General features: G+C 37.0%; 1 protein-coding gene across 1 annotated transcript; it reads left to right on the top strand.

The window, feature by feature from the left end:
- Window positions 1-1194: 1194 nt before the first annotated feature.
- On the top strand, window positions 1195-24182 carry mapk8ip1a (mitogen-activated protein kinase 8 interacting protein 1a). Its single transcript, XM_046848682.1, has 13 exons — window positions 1195-1308; window positions 1578-1648; window positions 4159-4270; window positions 8780-9076; window positions 15016-15097; window positions 15597-16550; window positions 17292-17367; window positions 17723-17892; window positions 17984-18087; window positions 19142-19255; window positions 20216-20286; window positions 21110-21208; window positions 21728-24182. The coding sequence occupies exons 2-13, from the start codon at window positions 1578-1580 to the stop codon at window positions 21798-21800; spliced, it is 2223 nt and encodes a 740-aa protein (XP_046704638.1). The 5' UTR covers window positions 1195-1308; the 3' UTR covers window positions 21801-24182.

Genomic DNA, 24182 nt, shown 5'->3' with positions numbered 1-24182 from the left:
AGCACTGTGCTTTAATGAGATTTAGCATTTTCTTCGAAATGTGCAGTTCTCAGTGTGAGTTATTGCGAGACCTAATGAGGTGATAACGCCTCTAAAAGCCCTGTGCTCAGGTGGATGTCCACATGCAGACCAATAACCACAGCTACACTACTTTTCTGCTTGTTTTTCTCTCCCTCACTTGTCTGCAGATCCTTCTAGAATGTTCCTTCTAGCAGTTAAAGAGGCGACTTGTGATTTTTGAGCCCCGTATTGACTGTGAGATGAATTGTGATTGAGAATGTGATATGTAATTAATAAGAAACATGGCTGGAGAAGCTGTTATGGAGAAATAATACAAACTATTCCTGCTTTAATATTATACAGTACATTAAAAGAAATAATAATAGGAGTATGGAGCGCAATTATGGTTGAAAATGTTATGTAGAAAATTCAGTCTTTGGACACCAAATCTCTTTGACCAAATATATACTGTATGTATATAATTGTATAAAAAGGATTTGGATGCATTGTATTTGCTCTTCAATTACAATACCAGCTCCATGAAGATATGCTTTACATAGGTTGGAGTGGAAGATCTCCCGCTACAGAGCTCTGATCTCGACTCTATTGAACACCTCTGGGATGAATGTAAATGCTGACTGCACCCCAGACCTCCTCACATCACCTACATCAGTTCCTGATTTTACTAACACTCTTGTGGCTGAACAAGCACAAATCTCCACAAGCTCACTCCATAATTAGTGGAACATCTTCCCAGAAGAGTGGAGGTTATTCATAATAGGAAATATGGACCAAATGTGGAATGGGATGTTCAGAAAGTAAATACAAATCCTCTGGTCAGGTGTCCACAAACTTTTGTTCATATTGTGTACATCTTAAGGGTAAGTGTAAATAGAGTCATGAATATTAATTCCTTTAATACTACAAAGTTCCAGGTTTTTATGTTTTTGGGTTTTTTTTGAAGTTGAGAAGCTCATTAAGTCTTCTCTGTGGATTATTCTGAAGCTTGATGAAGGTACTGTAAATTATAATTCCATATGTTCTGAGAGGTAGTTCTAATATCTAGGTGTGGCCGTGTGTTTATTTTCAGTCCTTATCAATGCCATTGATCCTGGCCGTTTTTTTTTTTTTTTTTTTTTTTCGCTCTCTGCTGCTGGTCTGAGAGTCCAAAATGTGCATGGTGGAGGAGGAGGAAACCTGAGCCACATCGATCCACACCATCAGTCAGATCAGCGGCAAGCTTTTTAAAAGAACCCTGCCTCATTCTCCGCCTCTTTCTCCATCCTCTGCTGACTATAATTGACCCTGGTAAGGACACACACACACGCACACACACACACACACACGAACACACACACACAGAGACACATACACATAAGCAGGGAGTGTCCAAGCTTCAATAAGGTGCTGTTTAGAAGATTGGAGGACGTGCTCTTTCATAGTGACTTGCCTTTGCTGATGTAGGATTCCCCAGGAACACACTAGGACCAGACGTGTGTGTGTGTGTGTGTGTGTGTGTGTGTGTGTGTGTGTGTGTGTGTGTGGCGTCGTTATTGCCTGGTCTCATTCCACCCCAGATGGTGCTCTGCTTGGTCATGGACTCCAGGGAGGATGGAGATGCCTGGATGGAGGAGCAGTGGGAGAAATGGTACTGTAAACACACACACACATACACACAAACACACACACACACACTGGGCCCACCCAAAAAAAACTTTAGACCTGAATAATGTGTGAGGTTTCAGAAAGCTTTCAGTAGTTTTAAGAGCTGGTTGAGACAAGACATGTTAATGCTTTTGAAGGGAAATATTTGGATTTAAAATAAATAGAAAAGGCTTTGCGATCACATTGTGCACTTTACTGACCTCCGATCAGCAGAAACAGAGCAGTTTATTCAGGTGAAGTGAGCGCAGGATATAGATAGCTAGCAATGCTGCATGAAAATTCTGTACAAATAGTATATATATATAATGAATCCATTTGTGTTTATTTTTTATATAAAATATATATACCTCATGTTTTTATTATATTTATTTTCATACAAATATTTTATTTATTAATATATTTTGTTTATAGCGGCCTAATTGTTTTAGCAATAAAAATAAATGATCAAGTAGTAATTTTATCCAGAGGAGGCCTTAAATAATTCTTTCTCGATCTTTGCTATATTTTTCTCTATTTATTTCATTTGCTCATTTATTTATTTGTTTATTTGTTTATTTTTACTGTACTTGCATGCATGTATATGTTCTTTATATTTCACTCCATACGCAGTTGTATTTCATCTCAAGGTTCTCAAACAAGATTTTCTAACAACGTCTTTTTGGACAAACGAAAAACCGCCCACTGACCAGAGCTTCGATTTCCATAAAGTTGCAACCCTTTTTTAATGAATTTACTTTTTATTGAAGAGTTGTGATTACAGAAAAATGTTTCTCAAAGCCTTTTTTTTAATGTGTGATACCTTTTAGCTGATGCACTGTGTTGTGCCTTTCAGTTTTTCTACTTTTTCAATGTGTGAGTGAAATTTGGGGTTTAAAATAAGAGTGAAATCAATAGTTTGAGATTGTAGCGAAGGAAAAGTGCTTGAGATTGATGGATCTGATGACTGCATGAAATTTCTGCAGAATCTAAAGAAGGTCCCACCCATGGCATCAGTCAGGCTTTTCAGGTATCGTTTCAGGAGTTTTGCTTTGTAGAAAACTTACTGTTTTTGTTAGCAAAATAGATTCCACCAGGGTTATTTAAGGTTATATAATATATAGGAGTGCAACTTTGTACAGGCAGAATGAGAGTTTCATGAATTTCTTGACTCCAGCTCTCTCTCTTTTAAACGGAGATTCACTGTTGGTGCGCTTTGTTAGTTTGATCCTGATAACTGCAATAAGACAGAAGATTTTACAATGAGTTTGTATGTGTGTGTTGGGTTGTGTGTGTGCTGGGTTGTGTGTTTTTGTATGTGATAATGGTTCAGTAAGCACATCTGAGTAGGTATCGCTCTCAGTTAAGCTGCCTTGTGCACTAATGCATGTGAGGTTATGGACGACTGGAGATGGTGCATCATCGTCATTCCATCATTTCCTCCTCGAGCTGAACTCATATCATGCGTCCCACTTAGTTTAGAGCCAAGCCTTAAAACCTGAGCAGCATGTCTTTTCTAGTAGATGTGGTCTTACACTGAAAAAAAGACACCTTAACAAGTAAAAATAAATCTTGATTGTTGGTAAATGTTAAATATTTTGTATTTTCTATGACAAACCGAGTATAAACCGTTTGTTCGCATATTCTCATTGGCGGAAGTGGTGGTAGTTAAATGATTAAGACATTAGATTCCAGAAGCACATGAGTTCAAATCACAGCACTGCAATGTTGCCACTGTTGGGCCTATGATCAGGGCCCCAAACCCTCACTTGCACAGTTGTGTACATTTAAGTCTCATTTGGATAAGATTTACACCAAATGCTGTAAAAACAACAGAGTTTATCTATGTGCAGATCTTTTTGTTTATTATAACAATTATTTCTAGAAAGAAGCAAAATTGTCTCCCAATCGAATACAACTACAATCTTAAAGTGTGGAATAATGTCCCAAAAAATGTTGCTTAATTGTTGTTTATTGTAAACTTATTAGAAATGAGAAACACATTTTACTGGATTTTATACATCTTCACTTTTTTTTTTGCAGCTCATATGTTGCAGAAGAAGCTTTCCAACATGGTGCACCTGGAACATATATAACTCATAGATCAGATATTGCTCATAATGTAAATATAAAGTCATTCATGAAACATTTCTAGTAAATTGACTGTAAAGGAAAAAAAAAACTGTTAGAATTTTTATTTATAGAGACTATAAAGATTAAGATTTGACATGGATGTATGGAAAGTGTTAGCCCAGTGGACGAGATGTTGGACTTCTCTTCATGAGGTTGTGAGTTCAAATCCCAAGTTGCTTTGGTTAAGGGCGTAGGCTATAAATACACATTTAAGGTAGTTGAAGGGAGAGGTAGCTCATTAAAACGTTAGACATTTTGCTTGTTAGTAACATGCACTTGAAAATATTTATTTTAATGTGTATGTGTTTGTGTGTGTGTGTGTGTGTGTGTGTGTGTGTGTGTGTGTGTGTGTGTGTGTGTGTGTGTGTGTGTGTGTGTGTGAAGGCTAACTCATGACATGAGCCTGGATGAGTATGAAGATGACGACCTGTCAGAGGTGACAGAGATCACAGATGAGAACGACGGCCATCTGAACTGCAGTGATTGTGACCTTCAGGTGAGACCTGTGAATAAAACCAGATAAAGAGGATTAAAACCTCACGATCCTAAGAGTGACTTTTTTTTGGGATCTGAGAGAAGAATCTGAGAAAAATGTATCTTGTTCTCTTGTTTCGAAGTTCATGTTGTTGACTAAAACAGGGTGTGTGGAAACGCCTAGTCTTTTATGTTTTTTGAAAGACACATTCATGTTCCTTTTGTTTATATGCATAAAACCAGGTCATTTAATGTTACAAAGACTTACTTTGAGCAAACAAATATAGAAATGTCCAGATACACTATATTTTTATTGGAAAATCCTCCCTTAGCACAGGGCAGGCCATTCCATGATAGATAACACTCCAGCCGACTGTTTGCTCTTTAAATGACTCTTATGGAGTTTGTTTCAGGGTGAAGACAAAATTGGCTAAAGTATGGAATGATAGCCATGTTGGTTCAGTATTCCCTTCACTCGGAATAAGTCTCCAACCTTCCCTGCTCCAAAAAAACCCCAAACCATTAAGTTTCCACCTCCATGTTTTACTCCTGTTCTCTGACATACAGAAGTTCTTCTGTTAATGTAGAAAATGTCAATTTTGGACTCATCTGGACTTAACTTTCCTCCAGTCATTCACAGTCCAATTCTGCCTTTGCACTTGTTTGCAAATAAACAAAATAAAACATTAATGTGTACTAAAACCATAAAAAAAGTAATGTTTCCTAACTTTTGACAGGCTCTGTATATGTTTTTTATTATTATCGTTTTTTTTCCCCTGGTGAAGCCCTGATGAACTAAACTGACTAATTATTCTCTAAATAAAATAGTTCACTCTTCTCATAGTAACTCTTTCGTGTAACCGCTTTACAGTTAAACTATATTTAGCTGCATTTTTCTTACTATACACTAGTTTCCCTGAGTCTAATCTCAATCAGGTTGTCTTGTAAGGAAAGGTGAAACTGTGGTGTTTGGGTAGAAATGTTCCTCAAATGCTGTTTAGGGTACACTATATTGAGTTGGAAGTGAAACTGTTAGGGCAAAAACAGAATGCATTTATAGTCAACTTTTTTTAAAGAAACATATTTGCTCCACATCTCTGAAATTTGTTTTGCTCTACAGCTCATTTCAAGCATTTTGGGCGGATTTGGACTTTTACTAGGTTTTCTAGTTTCATCTCATCTTCTCAGAACATCCCGGTTGGTTACCTGGGCATCAAAATCACCTCCTGTGTGTGAATGTGTGCGATTGAATCCCATCCAGGGTGTATAACCATCTCACTTCCCAAGATGGATTCAGAATAAATTTAAATTAGAGTGTAATGGACTTTTTTTAATAGCAAATAAAAAAATAAATATTAAAGTATGACTTATTTTGGTTTTACATCAGCATTTATATTAAACATTCATGTGTTAATAGTTATTGTGTATTACATTGTGTATTGTTTAAATAATAGATGTGTGCATTTGAAAGGAGAAATAGACTTGTGGAAATGTCTCAGATTTAGAAGGGGTTGTGCTAAACAAAGATTTATGACTGGAGGGTGGAGCCGGAGGAAGTGAGTGATACACACACACACACGCACACACACACACTGCTCGGCATGTCATTCTCTCTCGAGGCTCTCCTCTCTCTTCTTTTATCCTTTTACCCTCATCAGTAAAACCACACACAGGTGTGTGATCCTTACCAGTTCCTCCAGCTCCACCTTCCATTCACAAAACCAAACTATGAGCCAAACCCCTGCTGCCACAAGCACTGCTTACAGATCTTCATCTGGTTGAAGGTTAGTGGCGTCCAATCATGGCTTGTGATCAACTGTAATCATGACTTCCTACTGCTGTGTGTCACTGTGAAGAGGATTAATGGTAATGGTAAAGATGATGAAAGTGTCAGCAGTGACTGGATAGTTTAGGTCACACTAATTTAATACTGAAGTAATATACAGTACATATATTTAACATGTATGCATAAAAGAGTAAGAAGAAGAAGAAGAAGAAGAAGAAGCAGAAGAAGTATGAGAATAATAGGAATAATTTATTATTGTGGCAAGTTTCGTTTCAAAATTCCCATTTTAGATTCAGTCTATGCCACATTTGTAGATTAACATGGATAGAGGAAAGCACAAGACATGGCTTAGCACAAGACAGGCCATTTAAAAGTTTTTAGAACTTTTTTTATTTCTGATTTGTTATGCTAATTGTCATTATATGAGCCTGTGTCTGAGAGATGAGAAGATTAGGATGGACAGGTGGATGAACAGAGAGAGAGAGAGAGAGAGAGAGAGAGAGAGAGAGAGACATACAGAGTAGCATACATATGGACAAAATGCTAGAAGCAAATAAATCTGACAGGTAAACTGAGATAGAAAGAGGGACAGAAAGATAATTTGATGAACAAAAATGGGCCTGAATATATAGTAGCCAGAGAGACAGAATTTACAGATAAGAAGAAAAAGGCACCTATAGATGCACATGTGAATTATAGATGGCCAATTGGATGCATGGACAGACAGACAAATAAATGTACAGGTGGACATATAGAAGGACCAATAGATAGATATGTGAGGCCTTGATAAAAGAGTGATAGACAGTCAAGTTGATAGACAGATACACTGGTATAGTTAAACAGACAGATAGACAGAAATCAGCACATTTGTACTGATGGATTCAGTCTGCTTCAGTATGACATCACAAGCTGGACATTTTGTTTAAGAAGATGATGGAGCAGATGGGGTTTTAATAATAATAATAATAAAGTTTATTTAGCTACAGCTTTTCGAAACTAGATAAAGTACACTGTCGGAGTCTTTAATTGCAAGTAAGAGTTACTGGGCTGAAAGAGAAGCTCTCAATGTGCAGAGCTTCATATTCTGCTGTTCCCTGCAGGGAAAATAGTTTTGTGGGTCATCTGATTCTGCTTCGAGGAGCGGTCTGATTTCCGGCTTCCTGTCTGGGTGAATGCAGAACCGGTTTTCCTCACAGTCGAGTGTGTGTGAGGAGTGAGGAGAAGCAGCTGTGGCAGCTGTGCTGTTTTCAGGCAGAGCCAAAGTCAATTATCAGATTTAATCATTGACATTAATGCAGGGAGTGGAGTTTAGAGCCAGGCGAAGGGCATAAGGCCCAAAACGTCAGAGAATTCACACATATGCACTTTTAGCATTATAGCATTTTGTGTTATTGTGCAAATAAATAACTCAAATAACTGAAAAATATATGGATTTTTTTTCTTTGTGTTGTGCCATTGAGCACGACTAGTCTAAATATATATATATATATATATATATATATATATATATATTCGTAGATAGATAGATAGATAGATAGATAGATAGATAGATAGATAGATAGATAGATAGATAGATAGATAGATAGAGAGATAGAGAGATAGATAGAGAGATAGAGTGGAGAACTTATAATAGCAAATTGAAAAAATAAAAAAAACCTATGACCAGGTGTCCGCAAACTTTTGGCTATATAGATACACATACTAGATACATACATTTGGGAACATAAATATATAATATTATTTAATATATAATGTATCCCCATGTTAATAGTTAGTGTTTTTACCAAAAGACTACCTATAAATTAAATATTTGTTCGTTTTACTCCTCTATATACCATCACACATAATAGTTCAATACTTATAATTCAAAAATAATTTGGAGACCAACCCAGTGCATTGTGGGATTTTGTTTGCACATCTATATATTTTGTAAACCTGTGAAGAAATACAAATATATAGTTAAAGGCGTGGTTTCAGACCAACATGATTGCATATGAATATTTGATGTTTTCCATCTTTCAGTCAAAGGACCAGATCCATTACATCCAGACAGACACAAGTGCAAGTACATTAGGTAGATGTTAAGGTTGTAAAGGGGTTATTACTAAGAAAACATGTGTTGACTGATATGTAGATATGTTGATTTATGTCATAATATATGAATTATATTAGGTGTATGTAAAATAGATTTTTTTAAAGAGTATTAATTAGAACTAAAATATCATTTCAATTAAATAATTATTCTTTTTAAAAAGCTTCTATGTCTAATGGCAAAACACACAATAAGTATATTTATACAGATTGGAATTCTATTTTTTTATACTACAGATAAGTACAGATAAAAATAAATACATAGCACATACACAATATATTTAAAAAATGAAAAAAAGTATTTTTTTTATTGTAATTAATATTGGAAATACATGTTGAATGTTCAATGTTGACTGGATGTTTATTTGTATATTTTTAAATGCTCTATATACAGAAGATTAAAAATTCCAAACAGCATTAAGCCAAATAGATTATATACAGTGTAGTAATATATTTATATCTATTCTTTTCTCAAATAAAAATATACATATGTTTCTGTGTGTTAAGAAGGTTGCATCTTTTTGTCCTCTGTGATTGTATTAGCTTTCTGCCCACCCTCTGAGGCACAGAGTCACAAGATGACATCATCAGCGAGCTATGATTGGCTAAGCCTAAGCTCCCTGTCTAACCACTCTTCTGGCTTCTCCATCCCAGGAACACATGATCCGTCCAGCCAATGGAAGCCGGGATTTGGGCCGGAGGAGGGGGGCTGTGGAGCTGCAGAAGGAGATGCTTCAGCTGGACCTGATAGACGCTGAGGGAGGCACCCAGGAAGAAGGAGGAGAAGACGAAGAAGAAGAGGGGGAGGAGGAGGAGGAGGAGGTGGAGAGGCCTCTGCTGCTCATCGATGAGCACCAAGTGGAAGAGCGATCGCTGATCGCTGCCATGGATACATATCGGCCAAAGAGACCCACCACCCTTAATCTGTTCCCGCAGGTGCCAAGGACTCAGGTGAGTAGGGTGACAGCTGGAGTATATGCAGTGTGGGTGTGTGACAAGCTTTGGGCTTGAGTGTGTGTGTGTGTGTGTGTGTGTGTGTGTGTGTGTGTGTGTGTGTTCTTCATACAGCTGGTCTCTTGGTAGCTGTGGGTGTCAGGATCTTGGAATACTGTGTGTGTGTGGACTTTACATGTGTTTATTAGCTAAGCTATCTTCTGACAGTTGTTGTTTAAGGGATCATGGCCATATAAGAAGCTATGATTTGTGTGTGTGGAAATATGTGTGTATTTGGTACAGACAGAGATGGTGTGCTCTCATATTTTTCGGTGTTCGGTGGCAAAGCGCAGAAGGGTGATGGATTGTGTTGCTCTGATTCCTGGCCTAAATGATGCTGATGCTGCCGAAGACGTGGCTCATGCACCCCCCTGTGGCCCACCCGCTATGAATCACACTCCTCCTCCTCCGCTACTGTGTAATGGAATCAGACAGGAAGTGTTGATATAAATCCATGATCTGCAAGGGTCAAAAAGAAATGAGGTGGATTATTAGACCACCGCTGATATGACCCGTGTGCACGTGTGGCTATTCGGGATTATCTCATACAGACCCGCAAGATGTCCCTTCAGAGGAAAGATTTGTTTTGAATTAAAAAATTTAAGTGGAAAAAAAAACACAACGTTAGTTGTCAGTAAGCTGATAGACAACATGAACCCTCAGAACAAGCTTTGATGATCCTTCTACCCATCTCTGGACGTGTTCTATAGTAATAGCTTCCTTTATTTGAAATTTCGGTGCTAATATTGTAGATCACTTACGCTCTCTGTCAAAAATCTTCTATAGGCTTTTAATAAAGTCAGAATCTGGTGAAGGTCATAGCATATGATTTACATCAATTAGTGACCCTCATGTTCTGTGAATGGGGCTGGTGGGGTTGTTCTGAAAGAGAGCACTCCCATCAGGATAGAACTGTTTTAGCATATGATGAAAGATGAGTTGAGCAGAAGAACTCATAGGGGACAAATGTGGAGCCAAATTTAGAACTGGAGTTTTTCCTTTAATTCGTCACTCACCTGTATTTGACATGTGGAGGACAGGGACATTGATAGAGAAAGGTTTAAGACGGAATTGTGTATTGTACATATACAGTATATTAAATATTCCTTGTTTTTCTTCAGACAGTGGTTAAATGGGTTTACAATCCTACAATCACACCAAGATTTTTCTTTCAACAGATATAATCGATTTCTTGGGGATACACCTTGCTGGTATCCTGACTGCCAATATCTTAGGTCATCTCCTTCACAGCATAACCAGGACTTGCACTTTGTATGACACCGATGTATGACAATAATGTTGCATTTGTCTGGTATTTTGTTTTTATAAAACTGTATAGTAATCATCATTGTGTTGTCAGAAGTAGCGCATTCCCATACACTATTCATCAGTAATGTCACTTAGATTACTGTAATCTAGAAACATGAGCAAAATTTCACAGGAGCGATATGTGGGTGGCCATGTTGGAAGATGGCTTGTAAAAAAAAAAAATACAATCTGGTACCATTGAACGCAAAACAAAAGATTTTGACAAAAATATTTGAATTCTTTCTATTTTACAATATATATTTTTTTATAACAACAGTATCTAAAGCAAAAACATGAATATTTGGTGCCCAACCAAACATGAGTTTACATTTGACCTAAAAGCAATTATTCAAACTAATGCTTATTTATTATTTCAAATGAATTGTCCAAAGTTTATGGAGTGGCCTGAGCTAACTAACCGCCTCCACATGCTCAATATGTTCAATACAGGAAATTATATAATAAGACTTAATTGGGGCAAAATGGAAGCCATTACTAGGTACGAAGATAAAACTTTAGGCGTAACCCCAAGAGCTAGTAATTAGTTTTAGAGGAGAAAAAAGTGGGGAATTGCTGACCCTTTCCTTTTATTTGCTTTCCCAATTCTGTCATACACAAAGAGAAAGTGATATATGAAGCATTTGCTGTGTATGACTGTTTCAGCATTATTTTGTATGCATATATATATATATATATATATATATATATATATATATATATATATATATATATATATATATATACAGCAAATGCTTCATATATCACTTTCTCTTTGGTTAATTTTTTTTTTTTTTTTTTTTCCCCTCTCACTTCATCTTATACTGGACTACATATAAAAGAGTACAAATACAAGATACAGTTATTTTGGAGAGATGGTATTATTGGAGTACCTCCTCAGTAAATGGGCCATCTACAAAAAAAACAAAGCAAAACAGCAACAACAACAATAAATTGTTTGTGTTCACATCGGATATCTGCCCTGGAACTGAATAAAGTCTCTTTATTATGGGCAGTGTCTTTCAGTTTTTGTTGATGTTGATGTTGGTGTTGTTGTTGTTGTTGTTGCTGCTGCTGTTTCTGTTGATGTTGTTGTTGTTGTTGTTGTTGTTGTTGTTGTTGTTGTTGTTGTTGTAGTAGTAGTAGTAAGGGATTGATGTCTATGCTCCTCTACAGAGGAACAAAGAACATACTTATGTTCATAGCACACAGCAGACAAATAAAGTTTGAATTATTATTGTTATAGTAAATTTATAGTTTATAGTAAAGCCTCTTAATATGTACATTTTCTGTTTCCATTTTTCTATTATTTTTTTATCCTAATTAAAAAAATGTACATGACATAATCCAGATTTATATATATATATATATATATATATATATATATATATATATATATATATATATATATATACATTAAAGGTGTAACGGTACACATATACAAACTTTTTCAGTACAGGGCTTTCAGTTCGATACACACGTGGGATTTCAGGGATTTTTGGGCAATTTCTGCAATCCCCTTGACATCCATTACCATGGAATAAACTAAAGAACTTTCAAAGCAGATGAGATCACTGGATGCTGTTCTGCACAAATCCAGTAATGGGTTTTAAAGCATACATACACATTTAAAAACAAACAAACAAACAAAAAAACATTAATTCCAGAACAAAACATTTCAGGAAATTTGACAGGAAAAGCAACCTTGAGCAGACAGGGATGAGAATTATCATGAAGAAAGGAGGTGAGGGTTTGGAGGGGCTACAGAAAACCTGTGTTCTGAATAAAAACAACAATTAAATCATTGAATAAAAAAACCAAGGACTAAAATGTTCTGGATAAACAAAATACATTCAGTGTAAAGTAAATCTATTTAAATAGAATTCAGGGTTGAGTCCTGTCTGATCTGTGGGGGGTTTTCCTCAGTCTGGAATGCAGTTCTTCTGACAATGTTAGATTTATTTCTCTAAATCTTTTCAAGTCTATACCAAGTGACACACAAAGAGACAGGAGTAAGATAACAAACTCTCCAAAGTTTTTTCAGAAAACAAAGAGTATATAACCTAATGAAAATATAAATCCAAAATGACTGCTTTAGACGGTAGCATCAGGTTGTGTAGCATCCAGCACAACTAATTCTAGAGACTATATATTGAAATCCATACAACTAGTAAGAGTGGGCCATTAGGGTGTAACCCTATCAGAGACGTAATGTAATTGTGACCGGGAAATGCCATGCACAAGCTTGTGGGCAAAAAATCAGAGCATTTAAAGCAATTCATTCATAACCAGATTTAAAATGGCTCTCTAGATCCTAGCAGAGTAGCCTAGTGTTTAACTTAGACTCTATATCAGGCGTATGTTAGAGATATGAGTCGACTGAAGCAGCAGTTTCTCAGCAGTGCTACATAGCGGCAAACCTTTTAAACATTTATTTTAGCATCTCCTGAGCGTGAGTCATATCCAGGTCAGCAGCGTGATGATGCCGGGATGAGCTGCTGCCTGATTGTGCACTCTGACTATAAATCTCTAATCCATGCTTACCATAGGGCTGGGAAATAACCATAGTAAAGCCCCTGGATATGATGAGCATCGATGGGATTTGTCTGGAATTTTGGAGTCCTGTACTAAATCTGAGCTTTAAAACACAAGCGGTTTCATGTTCAGAGTGAAGGTAAGCTGGATTGTTGAGCAACATTTCATTGGCTCTAGCATACTGTTGACATTTTGGTTGGTTGACTCTCTAGAGGCATCATAATGGCTGTACACTGAACAAAAAAGACATTTTAGTGAGTAAAAATATCTTGAAAATGACAGAATTAGTTCTCTCTTGTAGTGAAAGCTTGAAACAAGTGAAAATGTCCAGAACTATATTAAATAATTTGAAATATATTTTAATATTTCTGTAAGGGTCTAAAAATACACTAATGTTAGAATTTTAAACGATTCCTAATACTTGGTTTATGATTCAGTTAATTTCTTATAATATTGTGAACAAAATGTACGAATAAATTCACAAAAAAATAAAAAATAAATAAAAATAATAAAACAATGTGCTTTTTTTTTATAAATAGAGCTTTAATACTGTAAACACACTGTAATGTTCCACAGATTCTCCATATCTTAAACAAATACATTTCTAAATTCTAATGTAAGAAACTATAAATGAGGCATCAGATCAACAAGAAATAGAGTTCCAAATTTGGCTAAAATGTCTCTTTCACAATGTTTAGTGTTGAAAATAGTACAATTGCATTAGCTGCATGTTTAATAGCAGGTGAATTACACATTTCCATAACGCACTTCATCAAATCAAAATGTGTTTTGTTCTGTGAACCTGATTACTTTTTTTTACACTATGGATGTAAAAAGTGGTTATTTAAGTTACCATAGTCCTCCTGTCAGTGAGATCCAGTCTTGAATTGTCCTCTGACTCAAGGTGCAAAACAGCTGCAGGTATTCATGTGTTAATAATACTATTATAGTGAGTATATGTACTAGTTTATTTTGTCTTTTGTGATTCTTATTGCAGTTCTAAGCTAATTATAGATTTATCTTTGATTGTCATGCCTGCCACTTTCTGTCTTAGGTAGAGAAATGAATTTTCCCAAATTTCACAGCAGATGGCATAAAACAACAGAACAAGTCTTCAATAGCTTACGTCTCTTTGTGTTTTTTTTTCTTCTCTGATCAAAAGAAAATCATCTTTTCATAGTAGGAAAAAAAAAGAACTGAGACACATCACGATTCACATTCTCTACATATCATCATGCCATATGCTAACACACACACAAACACACACACACACACACACACACACACACACACACACACAATTTTATGCCCCTGTTTCCATGGTGATGAAGGATGGGATGCCCATTGCATTGTGGTGGTGAGTCAGCGAGAACTAAGGAGACAGTATAGCATCGCTAATTCCTCTTCCTTGAAGCTCAGTCATGCTCACATCACAGCAGGGCGTTTCTGTGTGTGTGTGTGTGTGTGTGTGTGTGTGTGTGTGTGTGTGTGTCTAAGAGAGATATGGAAAGTCCTGTACTTACTAAAAAATACTGCCTTATTTTTTTCTATTTAAAATAAAGATTTCATTAATCTTCATGAAATAAATACGTTAGAAATTGGGAAAAAAAGATCTACTAAGGGGTGAGGATCGTAGGTTATTGGATATCACGGGTTATTAAATAATAATAGATAATTAATAATGTGTGAATGAAATATTTGGAAAATATATAGTATATGGTGTGTAGGAAATGTTGTGTGTCAACCCAGTAGATAAGATGTTGGATGTCTAATTTGAAGGTTGTGAGTTTAAATCCCAGCACCACTAAGCTGCAACTGCTGGGCCCTTGGGCAAGGCCCTTAACCCCCAACTGCCCAGTTTTATCAATGAGATAATTTTTTAGTTGCTGGATAAGGGTGTCTACCAAAATGACAAAAATATTTTAAGGACTGGAATTGATTTGGGGACGTAAAATTGCATGAAATCTCATTGTATTCTGATAAGCAAGGAATGGAATCCATATATCATTTTTTCTCTCGACAAATCTCAACCTTTTATTTCTTGTCCTTTCCCTCAGGACACCATAAATAATAACTCGTTTGGTGAGAAAGACAGAAGGAAAGAGAAGAAGACCCATTCATCTTCACCTCACATAAAAGGTCAGGCAAAATTTCCACTGTAAGCCTGTGTATATTCTTTTATATATTCAATGCATTTGATGTACATCACAAAGTCTTTAAAGTATACCTAATTTCCTTAAGCCATTTACATGGATGCTAGATAAGATGTTCGTTCATTTGCTAATCCTATGGTGAAAATTCCATTCTAATGGGAAGATTCTACAAAAGAAGCCTCGTTTGTCTGAGCTGGTTTATGTAATCTATGCATTTTACGTTCAGTTTTAAATGGCTGCCTGTGAACAATATATTCCCTCACTGGGATCATAAGAGGCTACAAGTTCACTTGAGGCCTTGTGGAAAAAACAAGGCATTCACAGTAGCAACACAAACATTTTCTGTTAATTTTAGATTGCTGATCTTAGATGAAAGTTAACTGAGGACACAGAACATTCCTGCATTTATACATAATTGTGTATTGGCATAATCCCCATCCTGTTAGACCTATTACCTAATATATAATCTGCTGTGTGTGTAATAGGGGCCCAGCCGCCCGCTGTTGAGCATGTTACCCCAAGAGACGGGGACAAGGTCCAAGCCACCAGCCGAGTGGACGCTAAGCCATGTGTGGCTGCTTCTATGAAACATAAAGCACCAGTGACTAACTGCAAGAAGCAGGAGAAAACTTCTGACAGTGTGGGCAACAACATCTGTACAGTCCCTGTGTCCAATCATCCAGCCATGAAGGACACGACCAGGGACGGGAATTCAACTGGGACTATCAGCAAAGAGAAAGCCCACTATAACTCGGTAAATGGCTGCCAGGACCATGTTCAGTACCCTGAAGAAAATGGGTACACACACCACCACTCGGATAAAAACAAGGACAGGAGTAAGGAGACAAGGCGGGACATCCAGCTGACGCCGGTTGGTGCTGAGCTGGAGAGACCTTTCCTCTCGCAGAGCAGTGACAGCAACCGGATGTCCATCAGCTCTGATACCGAACTCCCTCCCCTGCATTTCCATTCTGTAGCTGAACGTACCAACCCATCAATCAGCGAAGAAGATGAAGTGTACCCTCCAACACCTCCGTGCAGGACTGATAGCCTCAGCGAGGCAACAGACTCTGTTTCCAATGCAAAAGCTGGTGACACAGCAGCAGCGAACGCAGCCGTTAAGGATGCCTCGGGACTGACATATGACTCAGTGAAATACACACTGGTGGTGGACGAGCACGCAAAGCTCGAGTTGGTTAGTCTAAAGCAGTGTTACCAAGGCTATGACAGTGACAGTGACAATACCGTCTACGAGTCAGCTGTCGATGAGGACGAGGAGGATCCAGATGTGGATGAGGACGAAGAAGAGTCGGGCGCAGGAGGAATGAACAGGGACACTTCCGGGCTGTCCACAGACTCTGCCACTGACACCACGTCAGACATGCCTCGCTCACGCAAATTCCTCAACGTCTTCATAAACAGACGTCCACGCTTTCACGGTGAGTCAATCATTTCATATAATTTCTATAAAGAACACTTACTGCATTTATTTTGCTGCTATAATTTCTCAAAAAAACACTAAATGATAGTGGTCCACATATACAGCCTTGGGGTACTACTTTTGATAATCTTCCTGCTTAATGCTAAACCCGGCGTTAGGCATTTTATTTTTCCCGAAATGTCACTTTTGGAATTCTGTTAAATTCTTCCATAACAGCAGCTCTTAAAGTAGTAACAACATAAACAGAGGCATGTTTGGCAGACACTTCAAAATCTTTTATGCATATGATTTGTATAAGCAGACATACACCGGTCAGGCAAAACATTATGACCAAAACAGTCCTGACCCGTCAAGCATTAACAACATTAACTTCTTCAGCAGTTTGAGCAACAGGAGCTCGTCTGTTGGATCAGACCACACGGACCAGCCTTTGCATCAATTAGCCTTGGCCATAACCATGATCCTGTCACCGGTTCACCACTGTTCCTTCCTTGGACCACTTTTGATAGATATTTACCACAAGAGCTGCAGTTTTGGAGATGCTCTGTCCCAGTCGTCTGGCCATCACAATTTGGCCCTTGTCAAACTTGCTCAAATCCCTATGCTTGCCCATTTTTCCTGCTTTTATCACATCAACTTCGAGGTTCACTTGCCAATATATCCCACCTACTAACAGTTGCCATAATGAAGAGATATATATACATTTAAGAATTCTTATCTGTTGTTTGTTCATCCATAGGTGTGGAATCCTTTGGTCTCTTCTCCTGCATTATCGATGGTGAGGAGAGAGAGCAGAGCCACAGGGCAGTGTTCAGGCATGTCTCTCTTATCCTCTATACTCTCCTACAAAACTCGACTTGTATTAGTTTAAGCCTATTATTCAGAAAAGGGCGCGATTTGTTTTCAGTACATTTAAAAAAAATGATATAAAGGTATAAATTTATACCAGAATTTGGCTCCAGTATTAAATATTGAGATTGTTGCTTTCTGGATTAGCCAGATCAGGTGGACTGTACTGTAATTTACAGTAGGATTTGTCCAATTACTATGCTGTATGTCACCTTGGTCCTGGGGGAACGTTGTTTCATTTTACTGCGTGCTTCATTGCGTATAGACGAAATGACAATAAAAGCCTACTTGACTTGACTTGATGTGTGTTGGCTTGTTCAGGTTCATCCCGAGGCACGCGGACGAGCTGGAGATGGAGGCAGACGACCCGTTGCTGATGGAAATGCAGGCAGAGGATTTGTGGTGTGAAGCCTACAACATGCGCACAGGTTCCAGAGGAATCTTTCCCGCTTTCTACGCAGTTAAAGTCACCAAGGACAGCCAGCCCAAAGGTACCAAGTGCTTTTAGCCTTTAGTGGTGTGAACATGATCTGTTGTTTCTTTCTCAGATTAACATTCTTTTGTTATAATTGTTCTATCCAGAGGTGAAAAGTGACTGGCTGGACACATTCTGGGTAAAATTCCTGGGATCTGTCCAAGTGCCATATCATAAAGGAAATGATGTGCTATGTGCAGCTATGCAGAAGGTACGGCATCAATACAGTGTACATTGGCACAGATCCTTGTTGCAGTCTCAGCTATTAATTTTTTCAGCTTTTCCCTGCCAGATATAGAATAGGTAAATATGTAAAGAAAAAAAAATGACATGTTGATGGAGTATTTCACTAACAGCGCCTGCACTTTTTCTTCCAAAGAATGCTTTTCTCTATTAATTTCAGAACTTCTCATTCTCTTTATCCAGTTACATTTCATGTCTAATATGGAACATTAGCTCCTGAGGCATGGCATGGTTATAGCAGCTATAAACAGTCCTTTCCTCACTAGTCTTTTTTCTCTCTGTTACTGGGGTTACTGATATGTATCTTCTCACAGAATCTCCTCACTTCTTCTGCATTTCAACAATTAGATGTTTTAAATAATCAAGCTTAAAGTACTTTAGTTGTCTTTGTTTTGAATTAAGTAACTCATCCGTAAAGTCCGTAAACAAAAGCTCTTCCCCAAAATTTGTTACTATAAACAATCAAGTGTTGGAGGAAATCTGCTGTTATAGGAAATAAATCACCTAAGAGAGATAGATGGATGAATGCACGGACGGACGGACGGACAGACAGACAGACAGACAGACAGACAGACAGACAGACAGACAGACAGACAGACAGATAGCTGTATTATATATAGATAGTTGGACAGTGATAGAAGTAGACACTTTGTCTTCATTGCTGCTTTTGAGTTTTGTTTACAAAAGTTGTTTGTCAACATCGTGTATGTGGAAATATAAAAAAATAGACCATCAAGTAAAACAGTATTATTCTTGTAAAAATTATCTCATTTATGAACCAAAATCCTTTAAATTAGGATATAGTAAATGCTATTGAGTATTAGGTCATGGCATGCATTTGAAACCCAGCCCTGCTCACCCTGTTGTAGAGTTAAGTAGCTTTATTTAATAGCACGGTAGCATCATTGCATTATATTCTTCAATTTGCAAATCTTGAGTGACCATTGACTGATAGATTTAATGTGAGAGGAAGTTTCTAAAGTCATAAGTGTGTCAAATCTGTGATATTGTTTTGCCGGTAGATTGCCACAAACAGAAGAACGATGCAGTTCAATCCTCCCTCCATGTGCATCGTGGAGATCAACATCAGAGGAGTGAAGATCATTGTTCAGGACGAGTGTGAAATTTCCGGAAGGGTAAAATCAGAATTCATCAGAACTCTTGTGTTTAGATTTTCTGTAATGCTTAAATGTTGGAAAATGCAGAGCTAGCAATCTAGCATTAGTCAAGGCCAAATCTTTAGTACAGAATTAGAACAGATCCTGCTCCATGTTAGGTAAATTTAATAGTTCTCAAAACTGTTTTGCAGCAAACAGTTCAGACAAAAAAATACAATGCTTTCCTTTAATCCAAAGTAAATTTTAATCAAAATGAATATAGTTAGCTATTATGGAAAGGTTATAGCCTGAAGTTTAGCATTTTGCACAATATATAATTTGTAAATAAAGGGTTTGTTTAAAAAAAAAGAAGAAGAAGAAGCAGCGTGATGATTTAGAGACAAAGTTGAAATGACGATCTAATGGACACTAAATGCTTCAATTACGTTTTTTTTTCCAAATCCGCTTTGCAGCTACAGTGCAAAACTTAAGAATAAAACTTTAGGCAGCAAACATGCAGTAGAAAGTGGTAGCTCAGTGGTTAAGATGTTGGACTTTTGATCAGAAGGTTGGGAGTTCAAATCCTAGCAACACCAAGTTGCCACTGCTGGGCCCTTTAGCAAGGTCCTCACCTGTTTAGTTGTGTAAATGAAATAATTGCAAGTCATTCTGGATAAGTGTGTCTGCCAAATACCATAAGTGTAAGATGAGAACATGCCTTTGCATGGTCAACTTCATTAGAATTGAAAGGAAATGTATGTCTCATCATTTAAGGCTCTAATATACTTAGAACTGCTTTTCTTAGAGTCACATTTTTCTGTTACTCAGCAGTTTGTCAGCTTGCAGTAAAGATTAAAAAAACTGAGCTGAAATTCAGTCAATGAAGTTGTTTTTTAAAAAAGCGTTTTGATTGAGCCAAGCTCATTACATTTCCACACTATCAACCATCACATGTTTATTGCTGTTGAACACATACTTCCTTTTTTTTTCTCCCCACAGGGTGACAAGTACTGTCACTTCTTTCAGCTGAAGAACATCTCTTTCTGTGGATGCCATCCAAAGAACAAAAAGTGAGTGAAAATGTACTTTTTGTTAATTTTTATAATAGTAACAAGAAAAAAAAACAACAACCAGGACATATTTAATGTACGTGAATCCCCCACTTTATCACGGGAATAGCATTTGCCACATAAATAATTTGTTTGGCTGATTTTCCCAGTCTTTCATGAAAAGCACCATAGACCAAAAAACGTATAGGAAAATGTTTTATAGGAGCAATTTTATGTTGAAATAATGAAATCTATTAATAAAAATATAATTATTAGTTATAAATTAAAGTAAAATGTTTATACAGTACAGTACTACTACTACTTTCTTTCTTTCTTTCGGCTTCTCCCATTAGGGGTCGCCACAGCGGATCATCCGCATGTTTTTAATTTGGCACATGTTTTTACGCTGGATGCCCTTCCTAACGCAACCCTCCCCATTTATCCGGGCTTGGGACAGGCACTAAGGGTGGCTAGGGTTGGTTCCCTGACCGGGGATCGAACCCGGGCCGCAGCGGTGAGAGCGTCGCATCCTAACCACTAGACCACCAGGGGACCTTATACAGTACAGTACTGTATACATAAAATATGATTTTTGGGGTGGTGTCCGTTTATCACGGTTTTTCGTTTCACACGGGCGGTTTTGGAACGTTATTGCATCCCCAGTAGTATGATTATACTAATGTGACCATAATAAAAATAATGTGATGCATGTTGAATATCACAAGATCAATGGCACCTGGCAAGTTGAAGGTCCAGCTGATCCACTGGTCCGAGTAATAGGTTTATTTAATAATACTAGTGTTTAGGTTGAAAACCCTAATCCTAATTTCCATGCGCTTGCCAGGTATTTTGGACTAATCACCAAACACCCAGCACACCAGAGGTTTGCCTGCCATGTGTTCTTCTCAGAAGAACATGCTTCATATCTGGCTGAATCTGTTGGGTAAGCTTTCTTAAGTGACCTTTTATGTTTGTTTCATGAGATCAAAGGGTTTGTAGAACTAGGAACAGGGAAGTCCGGGCACTTATAAACAAGTAAATATGGCTATTGAGGCAAAATCGTATATGGTGCTAATTCTAGTCCTTTCACCTTGAGTTAAATCTGGTTTATACATTGTCTACCACAGCTTTGGACACACACACCTATCACACACTCATCCCTTTTTAGAATTTGTTGTAGTGTGGAGTTGTTTTCTTGTAACCAAAAATTATTTTTAAAATCTGATAGCTAGCTAGTGATCGGGTTCATGTTTGGAAACAGCGACTTCATGATAATAGTTGAATTCTTAACCTATTGTTATTATAACCTTATTGTTATATTGTTATCCATAGTCATATCTAGCATGCATAGTGTGTGAATAGAAAGATCTGGCACTTATCTCGTTATCTTGTGCCATTTTTTAACTCTGCAGAACACATAGTCTTGCTGTAATTCAGGATTTATTTCTATTTTCTATTCCAGCAAAGCATTTCAGCAGTTCTGCAAAGAACACATGGAGTACTCCTGTCCCACTGAAGACATCTTCCTCGAATGACCTTTGCCCTGCTACGTCCTTATGGACTACCGTATATCTTATTATCCAAGGTGTTGCATGATGGGTCACAAAAATCTCCTTAACATGTCATGCTACAATGTTTATGTCTTTTTAGACAACGTGTACAAATGAAATAAGACACAACACCTGTGTTTTTAGCTTTTGCATCCTTTGAAAAGCAAGAAATAGCCTTCACCAAAACTTTCAACACGCTGATCCATAAAAATCATAGATGCACCTGCAATTCTATGATTTTTCAGTGTCCTATCTTAAAAATGTCAAAACGGAAATGGTTTCTGGTTACATTAGCAAAGGTAAATGTTGGTACAGTTCTGCTTCATGCTTTGGTTTATGTGCACATTGCGTTGAACAATGGGATGTATGCTAGCATGCTAGCAAAAAGCAGTATCCTGGTAAATGCTAGGAAAATGTTAGCACGTTAAAATTCTTCGTGCTAGCTTTTCGAGTTATCATGGTGTCAGTCTGCCAACATATTATTTCTCTTGTTTTGGGTGTTGTATTCAGTGTGCTTCAATAATTAAATCTATCAAATTGGGTCCATGCCTTAAATGCATCCAGGTCATGTCTTATAGATCTGTGCATTTATGTAGCCTTGGCAACCAAATGTTTACATTTTGTTTGGTTCATACACAGTGTGAATGACGTATGCGCCAAATACAGTGCAGTCCATAAGAAATTGGTTACAGGTCCCTAAAACAAGGAAAGTCCTGTGAAGCATGGTGGTGGTATAGCTATAGCTGGATTTTGTACACTTAAAGCCGAATAATTCAGTGGATGGCATTTCACTTTGCTTCACTGACCTGAAACACAATTCCGAAAGAACTGCTGATTGATGTTGCCTCCACAGAGCACCATTATTTACTTCCGGAAGACATGACTGAAGTTGAAAAAGTAAAAAAAAAAAAAAAAGCCCCAAAAAAGCAGGAAGTAATAATTGCATTATATGCTTAATTACTGAACATTATATACAGCCAATTAACAAACGTGAAAAATCTGATAGTTCGCGAGAATTACATAAATTACAAAAAAGATTTTATTATTGTATTATTCATTTAAAGTAGTAAATAAAGGATTTACAGCACAGTACAATTCCCCTTTGAAAAAAGACCCATCAAAAGGAGTCAAAACCTCACGATTTTTGGTTACTCACGAGGGGTCAGAGTGTAACCCCAACGAGTAACGAGGTTGCACTGTACTTGGAAATTTCTGAATTTTAAAAGCATGTGTTTGTAGAAAATCTCTGAACTTTCTGCAAGGTCCGAACTCAACAAGGGCAAAAAATAGCTGCATTTTTCTTTTTCACAACTACAATAAAAAGCATTTCTCAGAATTCTCAGAAACCTGCCAAACATACATTCCTGATATTTCCTTAGTAATTTCCTATAACCAAATACCGTAGATTAGCTTGCTGAAATAAGCTTTTTATTCAATTAGTCCAAGATGCTAAAATATGGTTTAGCTAACTGCTAGCTATCATTGTCAGTGATATAGTATCTTGGCTATGAATTAATTTTCAATTTTGCTCATAATTCATGTTAAAAAATAAATAAATGTACTGTAATAATGCCCAGTAACTTATGAGCTGCACTGTATGTTATAAGCATACGATAATTGAGTCACTAAAATATATTCTAATAGAAGAATCATATTTACACAGAGGGTACTGTACAGTGTTAAATGTTTTTAAAAAAAATCCCTCTCACTATTATAAAATATGGTGACTATCATATTTATGGAAAAATTTACTGAGCTTCTGAAGAAATAGTTTATTGTAATCGTACACTTTACACAGGTTTGGGCTCTGATGAATCGAACAGGATGAGCACACAGTATGTAACAATTCAAGACGATGAGTCAACGCCCAGTTTTTAATAGTCTTTTGGAATGAACAAACCCTTACCAGCATGTACTTCAACCTGAACTGAAGCTTAAACACAGAGTATGCAATATATAACCCGTCGAATGAGTGAGTGTGTGAATGGTGTAAAAAGTGTGTATCCCCTTGACCTTTCAGATATCTATTGTTCAAACCAAATTAAAACATTGTAAGGAAGTGGGTTATGCGATTTCAGCCCATTATGACCACAAAAATTCTGGCATTGAAAAATATATGCGAGTGAAAAAACAGCGATCATAAATTTATGACGTGTCTTCAGATCAATCCTGCAAAAACACAGGTTGTGCCTATTTCTTTTTTTTTTTTTTTTTTTGGTTTGTTGTGTTTATTGTACACGGTGTATTTTTATTTCTCGGATGATCTTGACTGTATTATGGAAGTCGTAAAAAATTAAACTTTGGTTTGTAAATGTGTTGTAAAAGAGTCTGATTTGTACCCAGATGAACTGATTAAAAAAAGAAAAC

Source organism: Silurus meridionalis, chromosome 5 (assembly GCF_014805685.1).
Source record: "Silurus meridionalis isolate SWU-2019-XX chromosome 5, ASM1480568v1, whole genome shotgun sequence".
NCBI classification, from domain to species: Eukaryota; Metazoa; Chordata; class Actinopteri; order Siluriformes; family Siluridae; genus Silurus; species Silurus meridionalis.
The sequence above is the reverse complement of the archived record's forward strand: the minus strand, read 5'-3'. Positions and strand labels throughout refer to the sequence as shown.